The sequence below is a fragment of the Salvelinus namaycush genome, chromosome 17, assembly GCF_016432855.1.
Source record: "Salvelinus namaycush isolate Seneca chromosome 17, SaNama_1.0, whole genome shotgun sequence".
In the NCBI taxonomy this organism is placed as follows: Eukaryota; Metazoa; Chordata; class Actinopteri; order Salmoniformes; family Salmonidae; genus Salvelinus; species Salvelinus namaycush.
In genome coordinates, this window is record NC_052323.1 from 12,402,138 (window position 1) to 12,418,568 (window position 16,431).

General features: G+C 42.2%; 3 protein-coding genes across 5 annotated transcripts in view; all 3 read right to left on the reverse strand.

Annotated features, from left to right (window-relative positions):
- Positions 1–16,431, reverse strand: part of LOC120062308 (protocadherin gamma-A11-like) — a 65,457-nt gene that overhangs the window by 24,093 nt on the left and 24,933 nt on the right. The window lies entirely within an intron of this gene.
- Positions 972–3,455, reverse strand: LOC120062593 (protocadherin gamma-C5-like). Its single transcript, XM_039012685.1, has one exon. It carries the CDS (start codon positions 3,453–3,455, stop codon positions 972–974), a length of 2,484 nt encoding a protein of 827 aa, XP_038868613.1.
- On the reverse strand, positions 4,152–10,451 carry LOC120061850 (protocadherin gamma-C5-like). Its single transcript, XM_039011633.1, has 3 exons — positions 8,028–10,451; positions 4,720–4,788; positions 4,152–4,223 (listed from the first exon to the last, which is right to left on the reverse strand). Exons 1-3 carry the CDS (start codon positions 10,434–10,436, stop codon positions 4,152–4,154), a joined length of 2,550 nt encoding a protein of 849 aa, XP_038867561.1. The 5' UTR covers positions 10,437–10,451.

The window sequence follows — 16,431 nt, forward strand, 5'->3', positions numbered from 1 at the left end:
CTTCTTCCATTGAATATAGGCAACGTTGAAAAGGAAGTGATGAACTGATGGTCAAATTGCAATAATAGATTTAGCCGCAAGGTGGCATGTTTCCAAAGCGTTTCCATTTCAGAAGTGTTGATAACGCTTCAACCATACAACATTATGTAACCTAGACTCGTCTTGGCAAGGAGGCAGCAATGTCATTTATAACAAGTACAACGAGCATTGGCCTACTTACAACAGCTGTGTTGTAACAGGCCTACTACAACAGTTAATAAATGGCATATGCACTTATTTACATTTACATTTTAGTAATTTAGCAGACGCCTTTATCCAGAGCGATTTACAGTTAGATAACAAAAGTCACTTATCGTTTGATCCGGTGCAAATTAGTAGGCCTACTGTACTGACAAAATACTTTAATGAGAAATTACAGCGCTATGATATAGGCCTAAAGAAATCCATATAATTCACTGGTATGCTAAATGAGGTAATCAACGAAAGAGGGTTTAATAACTATTAACACAATTTGTGTGATGTAAATTCATATTTTGATAAATCATATAATTGTCTTCATCATTTTCGTTATGAAGAAAATATTTTACATGAAAACACAAGCCTAATCTTTTTATGTAGTTGATAAGTGTTTACAATGAATAATTTTTCTGAACTACTCTACAACCATATATGACCTGCAGGTTAAGATATCATCCCTTCTCATAGGCTACAACGTTGAGGTGAATGTGCATACCGGTAAGCATGATTTGAAGCTAATACTATATAATATTAGGCCGACATTATTATATCATAAAGTGCACCCTGGACAATTAAACGTCACAATACAGGCTAATGTTCATCATAAACTCTCAGGGTGTGATGTCATAACTGATGGTGGATCTTCACTTACGGATTATGACATCATAGGCTACGTGAAAAATTAACTCTGAATTCTCATGATAGGACGTCATAAAGCACAAGAGTCAGGAATATTATTCGTCACAATGCTGTTGTTTACTGCTCACCTGCTGGCTCTCAAAGGTCCAGGCGCTGTCGGGTAAAGACGCGTCTAGGACGTTGATCATCTCCTTAAAGTCAGTGGTGCTGCTGGGCTTAACGAAGGTGAAATCACTGAACTCTGACATGGGAGAGAGACAGGACCTGAAGGACTGACTCTGAGACAACATGTCCCCTCCCAGGACCTCTACGTACTTAATAGGCCCGTCAGTGTTGAGCTGGATCTGCAGGTTTCTATTGGGGTTATTGTAGCCATCCAAATCGTCCAGTCTCATGCAGCAACTACCGCTGCTCCTGCTGTTTCTAACGCACTTGACCGCTAAGACGAGGAAAGTCACCAGAGACAGCATGGACACCGAGGCCAGAGAGAGGATCAAATACAGGGTGATTCTCCCGCTTTTCTTGCCGGGCTCTGGCGCTTTCTGCCGGAGGTTCAAGATGGGCTCTTGGAGCCCGTCCTCTACCAGTATGGCCACTGTGACCGTGGAAGACTGTACCGGTTCCCCGTCGTCCTTTATCTCTATAAGCAGCCTCTGAGAGGAGTCGTCCTGCTCGGACACAGCGCGTTTAGTCCTCACCTCCCCTGTGTAAGTGTTGACACTGAACAGAGACGCGTCTGTGGCCTCCGCCAGTTTATACGAGATCCAGGCGTTATGACCCGAGTCTGCGTCTACGGCAGTTACCTTAGTAACCAGGTGGCCTGCTTTAGAAGAGCGGGGCATCTTCTGGTGAGAGAGCGAGCCCAGGGCAGTGGAGGGGTAAATAACAGCGGGGGCATTGTCGTTCTGGTCCAGGATAAAAACATGGACAGTGGTGTTGCTGCTCAGAGACGGAGAGCCGTGGTCCTTTGCCTGCACTAGAATCTGAAACACCTTCAGTGTCTCATAGTCAAACGAGTGCATGCTGTAGATGCTGCCGTTATCAGAGTTCATATACACATAGGAGGAGACAGACACGCCCTGCACTTTGGAGTCTAGGATGGAGTAGGAGATCTTGGCATTATCCCCGAAATCCAGGTCAGATGCGGAGACTGAGGAGAGCATGGAGCCTGGTAGTCCATTCTCTTTTAAATAGACATCATAGAAGGACTGAGTGAATTTAGGGGAGTTGTCGTTGTCATCAATGATACTGACAGGTATAGTTTTCTTGGTAGTCAGGGGAGGGGAGCCCGAATCAGTGGCTGTTATCTCAATGTTATACTCTGAGAAGCTCTCTCGGTCTAAAACACCACTGGTGACCAGTGCGTAATTGTTAGAAAATGACGGTTTCAGTTTAAAAGGATAGTCTCGCGGGAGCTGTAACGTTACGTTACCGTTATTCCCGGAGTCTAGGTCTCGGGCACTGATCAAAGCCACTACTGTGCCACTGGGTGCGTCTTCGCGCACAGGGCTCGGTTTAGAGGTGAGGACGATTTCAGGAGAGTTGTCATTAACGTCTACGACTTCTACCTGCACACTACAATGTCCCTCCATTTTAGGGGTGCCTTTGTCTTTTGCGCTGATGTCAATTTCAAAATTTGCAGCACTCTCGAAATCTAATTCCCCCTTTAAAAATAATTTCCCGGTCACAGGATCAATCTCAAATACAGACAGCACGGAATCAGGTGTATGCACACCGAACGAATACTCTACCTCCCCATTTTGGCCCTCGTCGATGTCTGTCGCTTTAGGTTGTAGTATTAAAGTACCCTTCGCGCTACTTTCACTTACATAAACTTTATACACAGTTTTTTCAAAAACGGGAATATTGTCATTATTATCAAGCACTGTAATTGTTATTTGTGCCGTTCCGGATCTTATGGGATTGCCCCCATCAAGCGCTGTCAATAATAGCTGATGGACAACTTTTTTCTCCCTGTCCAGAGGTTTAGCCAAAACCAGTTCTGGCACTTTTCTTCCACCAGTGATTTCTTTTAATTTTAAAGTGAAACATTCGTCTTTACTAAGAGTATATGATTTTAGAGAATTACTTCCAACATCTGGGTCTTGTGCGCTTTCTAATGGAAAACGCACACCAGCTGCAGTAGATTCAGCTATCTCTAATGTATGTTGTTTTGAAGGAAAACTAGGGGAGTTGTCATTCATATCTTGTATTTCTACCTCAACACGATATAGTTGTAACGGGTTCTCAATGACAACCTGCAGAGGTAGAACGCAGCTGGCGCTTTGTCCGCATAAAGTGTCTCTGTCTATTCTCTCGTTGACGATCAGCTCGCCCTTCCCCGCATCCACACTGAAATACTGCTTACCAGCCTCAGAAGCGACACGCAGTTTACGGTCAAAAATTTCAGATAGTCCCAACCCCAGATCTTTGGCTAGATTTCCTACCACAGAGCCCTGTTTCAGTTCTTCCGGGATGGTGTAGCGAGTCTGTCCGTCTATTGTACTCCACAAGAGAAAGAAATGATGCCACCAAAGAGCCAGCCATCTCCAGTCTCGGTATCCCATTCTCTTTGTCATTCCTGATCCGTTACAGCACAATTCCTCATTAAATACTGTCCAGAGCAAAGAGTTTCATATCAAAACACATCTCCAGAATGTATATTCCATTTAGTATTTGTTTCATAAATGTTTTATCACGATATGGACGTTGTGTTTAGAGTATATAGTCTTTCCGTGTATGGAAGCGCATCCCTCTCGCTCCTCCAGCTCGGAGTATTGTAAGGGTTACGGTGCTGAGGCTGGGGGGAGGGGGTAGATCTATTTGGACAGTTCTGCACACTATTGGTGCACAGTGTGCATCTCTAACACCCAATGAGGGGCCAACAGTACAGACCTCTTAAAGCCACAGCAGTCACACTACCCACGCGCTCTAACTGACAGCACACAGAGAGAGTACCATTAGCCCGTGCAATATTATACTGTTCATATTGATGTACAACATCCTATGGGCAGCCAAGAGGTAAGCCTATGACTCAGAATGTGTAAAGGTGTAAACCAGGATGGAAAATTAAATATTATTTTGCTCACAGACTTCATCCAAAACAGTCATTCTAAAAAGAGCCCAGAGGAAGGAAACACTTTTTATACTACTAAGTTTATATAAACTATCAAATGAGCTGCAATCAATCATAAAAATACCAGCAATTGTACAATTTAAAAATGTACAACAACTGTAAATGTATTTCTCTGTTAGCCTGCCATGAGCCCACAAATTCACACCGTTGATTCCGAGGGGGTGTCGCCGTCCACACTGGTGGTGCTGAAACCCGTCAGATACCAGAGCATCTTGATTATGTTAATCAGGGTCACAATAGAACTACCACCACGTTTAACACCCACAGAAACATTATCACTCAGAGTCACTGATGATTATGACCAGGGGATTCCTGTGCTTTTTCTAATCCTCCATTGGAGATGGCTGCCTACGTCAGCAGTTCAATTAAGAGTAACCAGCTGCTAATATTTTTTACATAATTATATTATGAAAAACTGAAACCATGATTTCAATTCATATTATTGTAAGGTTCAGTGGCAGAGTTTTTCACTGCACCTACTTCCTCTAATACATGACAAAATACTGAGCATAAACTATGCGCTAGCCACACAATATTCTTATTATATCTAAACAACCGCCCAAAACAACAAGCTATGATTTATGGAATGAAAGACACCAGTAGAGGTTATTTTGTTACGTATTCTTCTAATGGTGATTAATCACGTCACTAAACAGTCTACATTCGAACATCATGATAGACACAATCAACTACAGTTCATTGCTCACCTGCTGGCTCTCAAAGGTCCAGGCGCTGTCGGGTAAAGACGCGTCTAGGACGTTGATCATCTCCTTAAACTTCTACTTCATCACAATCCCGGATCCGGGAGCACCCCCATCAGTAAAAAAGCTGACTAGCATAGCCTAGCATAGCGTCACAAGTAAATACTAGCATCTAAATATCATTAAATCACAAGTCCAAGACACCAGATGAAAGATACACATCTTGTGAATCCAGCCATCATTTCTGATTTTTAAAATGTTTTACAGGGAAGACACAATATGTAAATCTATTAGCTAACCACGATAGCAAAAGACACAACTTTTTTTCCCCACCATTTTTTTCCTGCATAGGTAGCTATCACAATTTCGACCAAATAAAGATATAAATAGCCACTAACCAAGAAACAACTTAATCAGATGACAGTCTGATAACATATTTATTGTATAGCATATGTTTTGTTAGAAAAATGTGCATATTTCAGGTATAAATCATAGTTTACCATTGCAGCCACCATCACAACTCTCACCAAAGCAACTAGAATAACTACAGAGACCATCGTGTATTACCTAAATACTCATCATAAAACATTTCTGAAAAATACACAGCGTACAGCAAATGAAAGACAAGGATCTTGTGAATCCAGCCAATATTTCAGATTTTTGAAGTGTTTTACAGCGAAAACACAATATAGCATTATATTAGCTTACTACAATAGCCAACCACACAACAGCATTGATTCAGGCCAACAATAGCGATAACGAATAAACCAGCAAAAGATATAAATTTTTTCACTAACCTTCTCAAACTTCTTCTGATGACAGTCCTATAACATCATATTACACAATACATATAGAGTTTGTTCGAAAATGTGCATATTTAGCGGCACAAATCGTGGTTATACAATGAGAAAAGTAGCCAAACTGCCAACAATATGTCGGGAGAAATCTTGGGAGAGGCACCTAGTCTAATCAGTAACTAATCCTAAACTTGACTAAAAAATACAGGTTGGACAGCAAATGAAAGATACATTAGTTCTTAATAACTTCTTATGGCTGCAAGGCAAAGTGTTGAGTAGCCAGTGAAATCGTGCCCATTTCAAACGGCCTCCTACTCAAATCTTGCTCGTACAATATGAATATTATTATTCTTTTTGGATAGAAAACACTTTCTAGTTTCTAAAAGAGTTGGAATTATTTCTCTGAGTGAAACAGAAGTCCTTCTGCAGCACTTTTCCTGACCAGGAAGTGAAATGTCAGAAATCTATGCTCTTTTCAACTTGATGCCTATACATGGTCTTAACACTTAGGAGTCTGCTGACACTCTATACGCCTTCCTATTGGTGTAAAGAGGATGTCAGAGAAGAAATTTTTGTGCTCCTCTTGGTCTGTGGTGGAAAAAAACCTATTTCTTTGACGTGACGGTCCACTTCCGGTACTCTGAAGGAAGTGGGATTCACTTCTGTTTTGCCTTGGTAACGAACGGCTAACGTCTCCGGCTCTAATTTTTTTTGATACATGTGACCATATCATCGTAATGTATGTTTTTTCAATATAGTTTAATCAGATTATTGAAACTTTATTCGGGAGTTTTGCCGTGTTCCGTCCTCTGACTGTGTTTACGTTGGAGAAATTTATGCCACTCGGCTAGTGCCAATGCTAATTGAAGAGGGAAATTTGCCATTCTGAATCGAAACAACGACTCATCTGGACAGAGGACACGTTCTTCAACATTCTGATGAAAGATCAGCAAAAGTAAGACCCATTTTATGATGTTATTTCATATATCTGTCGTGCATGTGAACTGGCCGTGGGCGCCCAATTATTTCTGTCTATTGTAGCTACGCTAATATAGCGATACATTTTGTTTTCGCTGTAAAACATTTAATAAATCGGAAATATTGTTTGGAATCACAAGATGCCTGTCTTTCAATTGCTGCAGACTATGTATTTTTCAGAAATGTTTTATGATGAGTAATTAGCTATTTGACGTTGGTGTCTGTAAATATTATGGCTGCTTTTGGTGCAATTTCGGATTGTAGCTGAAATGTAAACTATGGTTTATACATGAAATATGCAAATTTTTTGAACAAAACATATGCTATACAATAAATATGTTATCAGACTGTCATCTGATGAATTTGTTTCTTGGTTAGTGGCTATTTATATCTTTATTTGGTCGAATTTGTGATAGCACCTGATGGAGTAAGAAACTGATGGAGTTAGAAAAGTTGTGTCTTTTGCTAACGTGGTTAGCTAATAGATTTACATATTTTGTCTTCCCTGTAAAACATTTTAAAAATCGGACATGTTGGCTTGATTCACAAGATGTGCACCTTTCATCTGGTGTCTTGGACTTGTTAATGTGTGAAAGTTAAATATTTAAAAAAAATAGATTTTGAATTTCGCGCCCTGCACTTTGAGCTGGATGTTGTCATAAGTGTACCGGTGTCGGGCTGCCCCCGTAAAAGGTTAATGCAATCGCTGTGTTAGATTTTTAAAATTAACGTTACTACGACATACAGCGTGCGTTAAAGCGAGACCGCACTGAGATTCATGGCGGATTATGAGTTTAACATTTTTCAACAGAACAACGAATTAACATCATATATAGTTCTTACTTTTTGATGAGCTCCCATCAGAATCTTGGGCAAGGTGTCCTTTGTCCAAAAGAATCGTTGCTCGGTTGTAGATTGTCGCCTTCAACGTTGGAATTAGCAGTAAACATTAGCCATGTGGCAAAGACGTGCCCAACTCACTAAAACGCAGCATAAATAAATATCCGAAAATCGCAATATAATGATATAAACGGATATAACTCGGTTTAAAATAACAACATTATGACGTCTTTAACACCTATTTCGAATAAAAACAGAGCCGGATATATCTAAGGGCTATAACGGGAGCTTTCTAGAACGACACCAAGAGGTCCTTTTTGCGTCAGGGCGAGGAGAGGAAAGGGGGAACCCCACGTTGCCAGCCCATTTATAAGCTCTCAGATCTGCCCAGCAACTCCATTTCAATTCTCACTATTCGCTGACATCCAGGGGAAGGCGTATGCAGTGCATCTCAACCAATAGAAGACAGGCAAATTAATAAACCGACCTCAGAACAGCCAGCAGAATTCAGCATTCTCACATCCTCATAGGAAAATTGCTCTAACTCCAGTTCTGTTTTACTCACAGATATAATTCAAACGGTTTTAGAAACTAGAGAGTGTTTTCTATCCAATAGTAATAATAATATGCATATTGTACGAGCAAGAATTGAGTACGAGGCAGTTTAATTTGGGAACGAAATTATTACAAAGTGCCAACAGCACCCCCTATTGAGAAAAGGTTAAAGTCAGTGGTGCTGCTGGGCTTAACGAAGGTGAAATCACTGAACTCTGACATGGGAGAGAGACAGGACCTGAAGGACTGACTCTGAGACAACATGTCCCCTCCCAGGACCTCTACGTACTTAATAGGCCCGTCAGTGTTGAGCTGGATCTGCAGGTTTCTATTGGGGTTATTGTAGCCATCCAAATCGTCCAGTCTCATGCAGCAACTACCGCTGCTCCTGCTGTTTCTAACGCACTTGACCGCTAAGACGACAAAAGTCACCAGAGACAGCATGGACACCGAGGCCAGAGAGAGGATCAAATACAGGGTGATTCTCCCGCTTTTCTTGCCGGGCTCTGGCGCTTTCTGCCGGAGGTTCAAGATGGGTTCTTGGAGGCCGTCCTCTACCAGTATGGCCACTGTGACCGTGGAAGACTGTACCGGTTCCCCGTCGTCCTTTATCTCTATAAGCAGCCTCTGAGAGGAGTCGTCCTGCTCGGACACAGTGCGTTTAGTCCTCACCTCCCCTGTGTAAGTGTTGACACTGAACAGAGACGCGTCTGTGGCCTCCGCCAGTTTATACGAGATCCAGGCGTTATGACCCGAGTCTGCGTCTACGGCCGTTACCTTAGTAACCAGGTGGCCTGCTTTAGCGGAGCGGGGCATCTTCTGGTGAGAGAGCGAGCCCAGGGCAGCGGAGGGGTAAATAACAGCGGGGGCATTGTCGTTCTGGTCCAGGATAAAAACATGGACAGTGGCGTTGCTGTTCAGAGACGGAGAGCCGTGGTCCTTTGCCTGCACTAGAATCTGAAACACCTTCAGTGTCTCATAGTCAAACGAGTGCATGCTGTAGATGCTGCCGTTATCAGAGTTCATATACACATAGGAGGAGACAGACACGCCCTGCACTTTGGAGTCTAGGATGGAGTAGGAGATTTTGGCATTATCCCCGAAATCCAGGTCAGATGCAGATACTGAGGAGAGTATGGAGCCTGGTAGTCCATTCTCTTTTAAATAGACATCATAGAAGGACTGAGTGAATTTAGGGGAGTTGTCATTGACATCAATGATACTGACAGGTATAGTTTTCTTGGTAGTCAGGGGAGGGGAGCCCGAATCAGTGGCTGTTATCTCAATGTTATACTCTGAGAAGCTCTCTCGGTCTAAAACACCATTGGTGACCAGTGCGTAATTGTTAGAAAAGGACGGTTTCATATTAAAAGGATTGCCTCTCTGGAGCTGTAACGTTACTTTACCATTATTCCCGGAGTCTAGGTCTCGGGCACTGATCAAAGCCACTACTGTGCCACTGGGTGCGTCTTCGCGCAACGGACTCGGCTTGGAGGTAAAAATTATTTCAGGAGGGTTGTCGTTTACGTCAACTACCTCCACCTGAACACTACATTGTCCTTCCATTTCCGGAGTGCCGTTATCTTTTGCACTGATATCAATTTCATATGTAGCAGCATTTTCAAAATCTAATTTTCCTTTCAAAAACATCTCCCCTGTGTCTGAATCAATGTCAAATATAGAAAGCACAGCATTGGGGGTGCGCTCACCAAATGAATACTTCACTTCCCCATTTTGAACATCGTCGATGTCAATCGCTTTAAGTTTGACCATAAAAGTACCCTTTGGACTATTTTCGTCTATGGAAACCTTGTACAATGCCTTTTCAAACACTGGGAAATTGTCGTTTACATCAAGCACTGTAATAGTTATCTGTGACGTCCCAGATCTGAAAGGATTCCCCCCATCTAGTGCAGTTAATAGTAGCTGATGGACAGCTTGTTTCTCTCGATCTAAACGTTTTTCTAATACTAACTCTGGGGCTTTTCTTCCATTACTAAGGTCTTTTACCTTTAAACTAAAGCACTCGTCTTTACTAATAGTGTAATACTTGAGTGCGTTACTTCCCACATCTGGGTCCTCTGCGCTCTCCAAAGAAAATTGCCTGCCTACAACAACAGATTCTGCTATTTTCAACGTGAGTTCATTTGTTATAAAATTTGGTGAATTGTCATTTATGTCTCGTATTTCCACCTCAATTCGATGTAACTGTAACGGGTTCTCAATGACAACCTGCAGAGGTAAAACGCAGCTGGCGCGTTTTCCGCATACAGTCTCTCTATCTATTATTTCATTGACGATCAGCTCGCCCTTCCCCGCATCCACACTGAAATACTGCTTACCAGCCTCAGAAGCGACACGCAGTTTACGGTCAAATATCTCAGATAGTCCCAACCCCAGATCTTTGGCTAGATTTCCTATCACAGAGCCCTGTTTCAGTTCCTCCGGGATGGTGTAGCGAGTCTGTCCGTCTATTGTACTCCACAAGAGAAAGCAATTATGCCACCAAAGAGCAAGCCATCTCCAGTCTCGGTATCCCATTCTCTTTGTCATCCCTGATCTGTTATAACACAATTCCCACTTAAATACTGTACAGAACAAAGAGCTTCATATCAAAATACCTTTCCAGAAGACATATTTCATTTAGCATTATTTGGTTAATTTTGTATCACGATAAGGATGTGTTTAGAGGATGTGTATCTCCGTGTGTATGACTTCGTCCCTCTCTCTTCTCCAGCTCAGAGTATTGTACGGGTTACGGTGCTGAGGCTGGGGGGAGGGAGTAGATCTCTTTCAACAGTTCTGCACGCTATTGGTGCACAGCGTGCATCTCTAACACCCAATGAGAGGCTAAAATAACAGACTTTTTAAAGCCAGAGCAGCCAGGAGCTGTCCAAGCGCTCTGACACAGCACACACAGAGCCAGAGAGAGACAGAGAGAGACAGAGAGAGACAGAGAGAGACAGAGAGAGACAGAGAGAGACAGAGAGAGAGAGTGAAGGACTGTATTTTCCATTGAACAATAATACACTGTCTATATTGATGTGAAAAATATCATGGACAGTCTAGAGGTAGGTTATTATTTAAGAATTCATAAATGTGTGAAGCAGCGTCGGAAATATAGTGCACCTTTGCGCACAGATACCAACACATTGGCATTCCAATAGAGCCCCTTGCTTGGAAGAAAATACATTTGATTAGATCTCTTATAGTTTACATAAAATAATAATTGACTGGCAGAAAAAAATATATCAAAATATCTCTAAATTCGGTGACCCAGTTATTCATTATTTATCAACCGACCTTTGTTCTGAATCTAAAATAACAAGCATTGATTTGTGCAATATTGAAACAAAACAGTGGTGCTGCTGGGCTTAACGAAGGTGAAATCACTGAACTCTGACATGGGAGAGAGACAGGACCTGAAGGACTGACTCTGAGACAACATGTCCCCTCCCAGGACCTCTACGTACTTAATAGGTCCGTCAGTGTTGAGCTGGATCGGCAGGTTTCTGTGTCACACAGGAGGACACAGACACGCCCTGCACTTTGGAGTCTAGGACGGAGTAGGAGATCTTGGCCCTATCCCCCAGGTCTGGATCAGTAACGGAGATTGAAAATAGTATTTTCCCCGGTGTGTAATTGTCTTTTACATACACTGGGTAGGAAGGCTGAGAGAATAGCGGTAGATTGTCATTCACATCTAACACATCAACAGTGATACTTTTCTTGCTGGATAGAGGGTTTTTTCCTGAATCACTAGCCCTGATCTCTATACTGGGATTGACGCTCACTGTCAAGAGGTGCGTTGGTTACCAGCATAATGCTTGGATACGGACGGGTTCAATTTGAATGGAGACGTTGGGGACACGCTCAACCTCACCTTCCCATTGTCTTGTGAATCTGGGTCTTTAGCGCTTGTCAAAGCTGTCCCCTTCCCGATAGTCGAATCCTCCGGAACAGTAGTACTTGGAGACGTCACAATGATCTCTGGGATGTTGTCATTGACGTCAGTTATTTGAAGATCAACACCACAATGCCCATCCATTTCTGGGTTGCCTTTGTCTTTAGCAATAACGTCAAATACATGGGAATACGTTTTTTCATGATCTAGTTCACCTTTTACTATAATTACCCCAGATAAATGGTACATTTCAAATAATGTTGCCACTGAGTCTGGCGTTTGATCGACAAAAACCTGCTCGATATCCCCACGTCGATATCCCCATTTCGTCCTTCATCTGGACCTGTCGCTTTTACGCGTAAAATCAGTGACGTGAGCAACATTTTCGTTAGCACTTGTCTCATAAAGCCGTCTCTCAAACAGTGGTGCGTTATCGTTAATATCAAGCACCCTAATACTAGTGTCAGAGGTTCCTGAATAACCAACAAGAGAAAGACATGGTGCCACCATAGCAGCACCTGCCACACACCCAGTCTATTCCACAACACATCAAAACCTTTATATTATTCCATCCAACATTCGGCCTCTCGCAGGAGTGTAAATAATCAATCAGTAATCCAACGTGTCTCATATTTTACAGTGATGGGGAAGTTTTTTGTCAATGCGCATCCTTCTCTGGGAGGGTTACAGTTCTGAGTCTGGGGGGAGGGAGTAGATATCTTTGTACAGTTCTGCACGCTATTGATGCACAGCATCTAATATGAGTTAAACATCAGGATTTAGCTGTCATTTATAGCTACAGTGAAAATATCAGCACGTTGGAAACCGATGAAGCACCATAGCAATTCAACATGAGAAAAAACACAGTTCTCCATTTCATGTTAATACTAGTAGTACTGCTACTATACAATTTACATTACTCACTATTAGTAGCCGATAATGATCTATTATCATTATCAGCTGGTGAAGGATCTAAATGTTCTTATTAAATTGTTATAAATTAATTACAGATGGAATACTAGTATGTGCACAGCTGTACTGTAAATCAGGTATTATAGGTTGTAAAGTGGTGGTTCTAAAACTCTAGGTATCAGACTCTGTATCCCCACGGTCTCAATGCTTCCTGATGTCTGTGTGGGAGACAAAGGCTCTCCGTTGCCGTCCTGTGGTAACAGAAAGCAAGCGCAGCCTGAGCACGTCATCAGAGCAACCCACGTGGCTCCGAATAAAAATACATCCCACAAGCCGTCTTAAAAAATATCTGCATGAGGTCTGTAGAGCAAATGAAAAGAGAGGGAGAGCGGAGATCGCTCTCCTACACACACACACACACACACACACACACACACACACACACACACACACACACACACACACACACACACACACACACACACACACACACTTCACTGGCCTATTTCCATGACATTAACTAATTACCTGAGAGCTGAATAGACCGCCCTAATATTTTTGATTTGGACATATTCTATCGACACTTTTTTGGGGGTCGACCACGAATCGGGTCTCGGAGATTAAAGGGTTGCGCGATTTCGTCATCCCTCCAGGTCTGCCTAGCAACACTGGCATCTGACGGAATTATTTATATCCGCAATGAAAAAAAAGCAAAAACGCTATATTATTATACAAATCACAAGCCGTAGCTTACATCATATCACAATAGTGCAACGAATGTATCTAAATATGAAAACAATATATCAGCTTTGCTATTAGATAATCCGAGTTTGACAGAACGACGGAGGTAGGTAGGGAGAGCGAGAGAGGGAGGGGGAACGGTTTCAGCACCGCACGGGTGGACAGCCCCACACAAGCGGCCAGCTCGCGCTGCTGCTGAAATGTGGGCGACCGCGTGGTGGCTGCTGCACAGACACAGTCTGAGTCCTTCCCAAACACTTTCGAAAACACAACCACAACATACCCGTGCTGACCTCCTCTTCTCTCTCGATTCAAACAGAAAAACGTTCTGCCTTAATAATCAATCCAAATGTTTTCCAATAACATCATTTTGATCGAGCAAATCATTTTGTTTTATAAACCAATTGCTTTAAATGCACTGCCAAATCAGGTTCCGACAGCAGTTATTGTAGGCTACCTACGCCACAACATACCTACGTCTAAAAACATTTAGTAAAGTAGGATAGATATCGTGTTTGAACATCCATCATACTCTGATCATTGCCAGATTCGTTCTGACGTGCCTACACGGAGTCACTATAGAGATTTAGTCATCTATATGTCCTTATAGACTGTCTATACATTGCAACGCTTTCAAACGTATCTGCCAACACATAGAATCTGGTATACACACAACATCCACCCATATAATGAAAGGCTCAAGCCTTATATTCAGTCCCTTTCCTTTGTTTGGAATTGTGAATTTCATGTCAATGTATAGTTTATTATGTGCAAATGATATACAGTACATCTTCCCAGCTATTGGTGGAATAACACTCAGTGCTGGGTGCCACTGTATATGCGGATCATAAAGGTGCTTCGTTGTCTTACTTTGTCCATTTCTATAAGGTCATTTCAGTCAGTAAGGTCATGGAGGTGTGCACTGTATGTGAGTTGTGATGGTGGAGTCCTTCTAACTTAAAGTATTTCTTACCTTATTTGGAGAGCCGGGTGAGTAACAGAAGACATGTCCGCAACAGCAGCAAAGGAGAGACATGGAAGAGAAGAACAGAGAGACAAAAGAGACGTGGGTTAGCACATGTCTTGGGACAGACACATCCCTGATACTTACCGTTCACCTTACAACGGCAATGTAGCCTTGATTGACTCCAGAGTGGGTGATAGTGATGATATGCATTGTGATACCTGTGACATTTGGCCAAATGATGATGTTCCCAGAGCCGATCTGCTATGTGCACTGTTTGTGTGCGTCAAAGAAAGGTGGGCTAATATCAAAACAATACAAATAATTTATGTGTCTGCTATATGTGAGGTGTGCTTCTTGAGAGAGAGAGAGAGACAGAGAGAAAACAGATCCCCACAAGAATCTGAAGTCAAATGTCTACTGTTTGCTGATGATCTGGTGCTTCTGTCCCCAACCAAGGAGGGCCTACAGCAGCACCTAGATCTTCTGCACAGATTCTGTCAGACCTGGGCCCTGACAGTAAATCTCAGTAAGACAAAAATAATGGTGTTCCAAATAAGGTCCAGATGCCAGGACCACAAATACAAATTCCATCTAGACACCGTTGCCCTAGAGCACACAAAAAACAATACATACATTGGCCTTAACATCAGCGCCACAGGTAACTTCCACAAAGCTGTGAATGAGCTGAGACACAAGGCAAGAAGGGCCTTCTATGCCATCGAAAGGAACATAAAATTCCACATACCAATTAGGATCTGGTAAAAAATACTTGAATCAGTTATAGACCCAATTGCCCTTTATGGTTGTGAGGTCTGGGGTCCGATCACCAACCAAGAATTCACAAAATGGGACAAACATCAAATTGAGACTGCATAAATATCCTCCGTGTACAAAGTAAAACACCAAATAATCCATTCAGAGCAGAAATAGGCCGATATTCGCTAATGATCAAAATCCAGAAAAGGGCTGTTAACCACCTAAAAGGAAGCGATTCCCAAAGCTTCCATAACAAAGCCATCACCTACAGAGAGATGAACCTGGAGAAGAGTCCCCTAAGCAAGCTGGTCCTGGGGCTCTGTTCACAAACACAAACGGACCCCACAGAGCCCCAGGACAGCAACACAATTAGACAATTAGTTTAATGAGAAAACAAAAAGATAATTACTTGACACATGGGAAAGAATTATTTTTAAAAAACCTGAGCAAACTAGAATGCTATTTGGCCCTAAACAGAGAGTACACAGTGGCAGAATACCTGACCACTGTGACTGACCCAAAATTAAGGAGAACTTTGACTATGTCCAGACTCAGTGAGCATAGCCTTGTTATTGAGAAAGGTTGCCGTAGGCAGACCTGGCTCTCAAGCGAAGACAGGCTACAAAATGAGGTGGAAACTGAGCTGCACTTCCTAACCTCCTGCAAAATGTATGACCATAGAGACAGATTACCCAGACCCACAAAGAATTTGAAAACAAATCCAATTTTGATAAACTCCCGTATCTATTAGGTGATATACAACAGTGTGTAATCACAGCAGCAAGATTTGTGACCTGTTGTCACAAGAAAAGGGCAACTAGTGAAGAACAAACACCATTGTTAAATACAACCCATATTTTCCCTTTTGTACTTGAACTATTTGCACATCGTTACAACACTGTATATAGACATCATATATTTGAAATGTCTTTATTCTTTTGGAACTTCTGTGAGTGTAATGTTTACTGTTAATTGTTATTGTTTATTTCACTTTAGTTTAAAAGAAAATCTAGTTCACTTGCTTTGGCAATGTAAACATATGTTTCCCATGTCAATAAATGTGATTAAGAAGGTGGTTACGGAGGAGAAGACTTAATAAAAGAGAAATACAACACCCTTATCGACCCAGCCTCTCTAAAACAGGAGTATGAGCAGTGGAGTCGATCATCATCTGCATGTCCCAGCCAGGATGCTGATAGCACCATTTAAAGAGGACTGAGGGTGTGTCCAATATGGCTCCCTATTCCCTATGTAGTGCACTACTTTGA

What these genes read in the sequence shown, in the direction of transcription:
- LOC120061850 (XM_039011633.1), bottom strand. Translation starts at nt 10,436, where the DNA reads ATGACAAAGAGAATGGGATACCGAGACTGGAGATGGCTTGCTCTTTGG. An exon ending in TTTTCTCAATAGGGGGTGCT is followed by an intron (nt 4,789 to 8,027) that starts GTTGGCACTTTG and finishes ATGAAGTAGAAG; the next exon opens with TTTAAGGAGATGATCAACGT. An exon ending in GGACCTTTGAGAGCCAGCAG is followed by an intron (nt 4,224 to 4,719) that starts GTGAGCAATGAA and finishes AACATAATCAAG; the next exon opens with ATGCTCTGGTATCTGACGGG.
- LOC120062593 (XM_039012685.1), bottom strand. Translation starts at nt 3,455, where the DNA reads ATGACAAAGAGAATGGGATACCGAGACTGGAGATGGCTGGCTCTTTGG.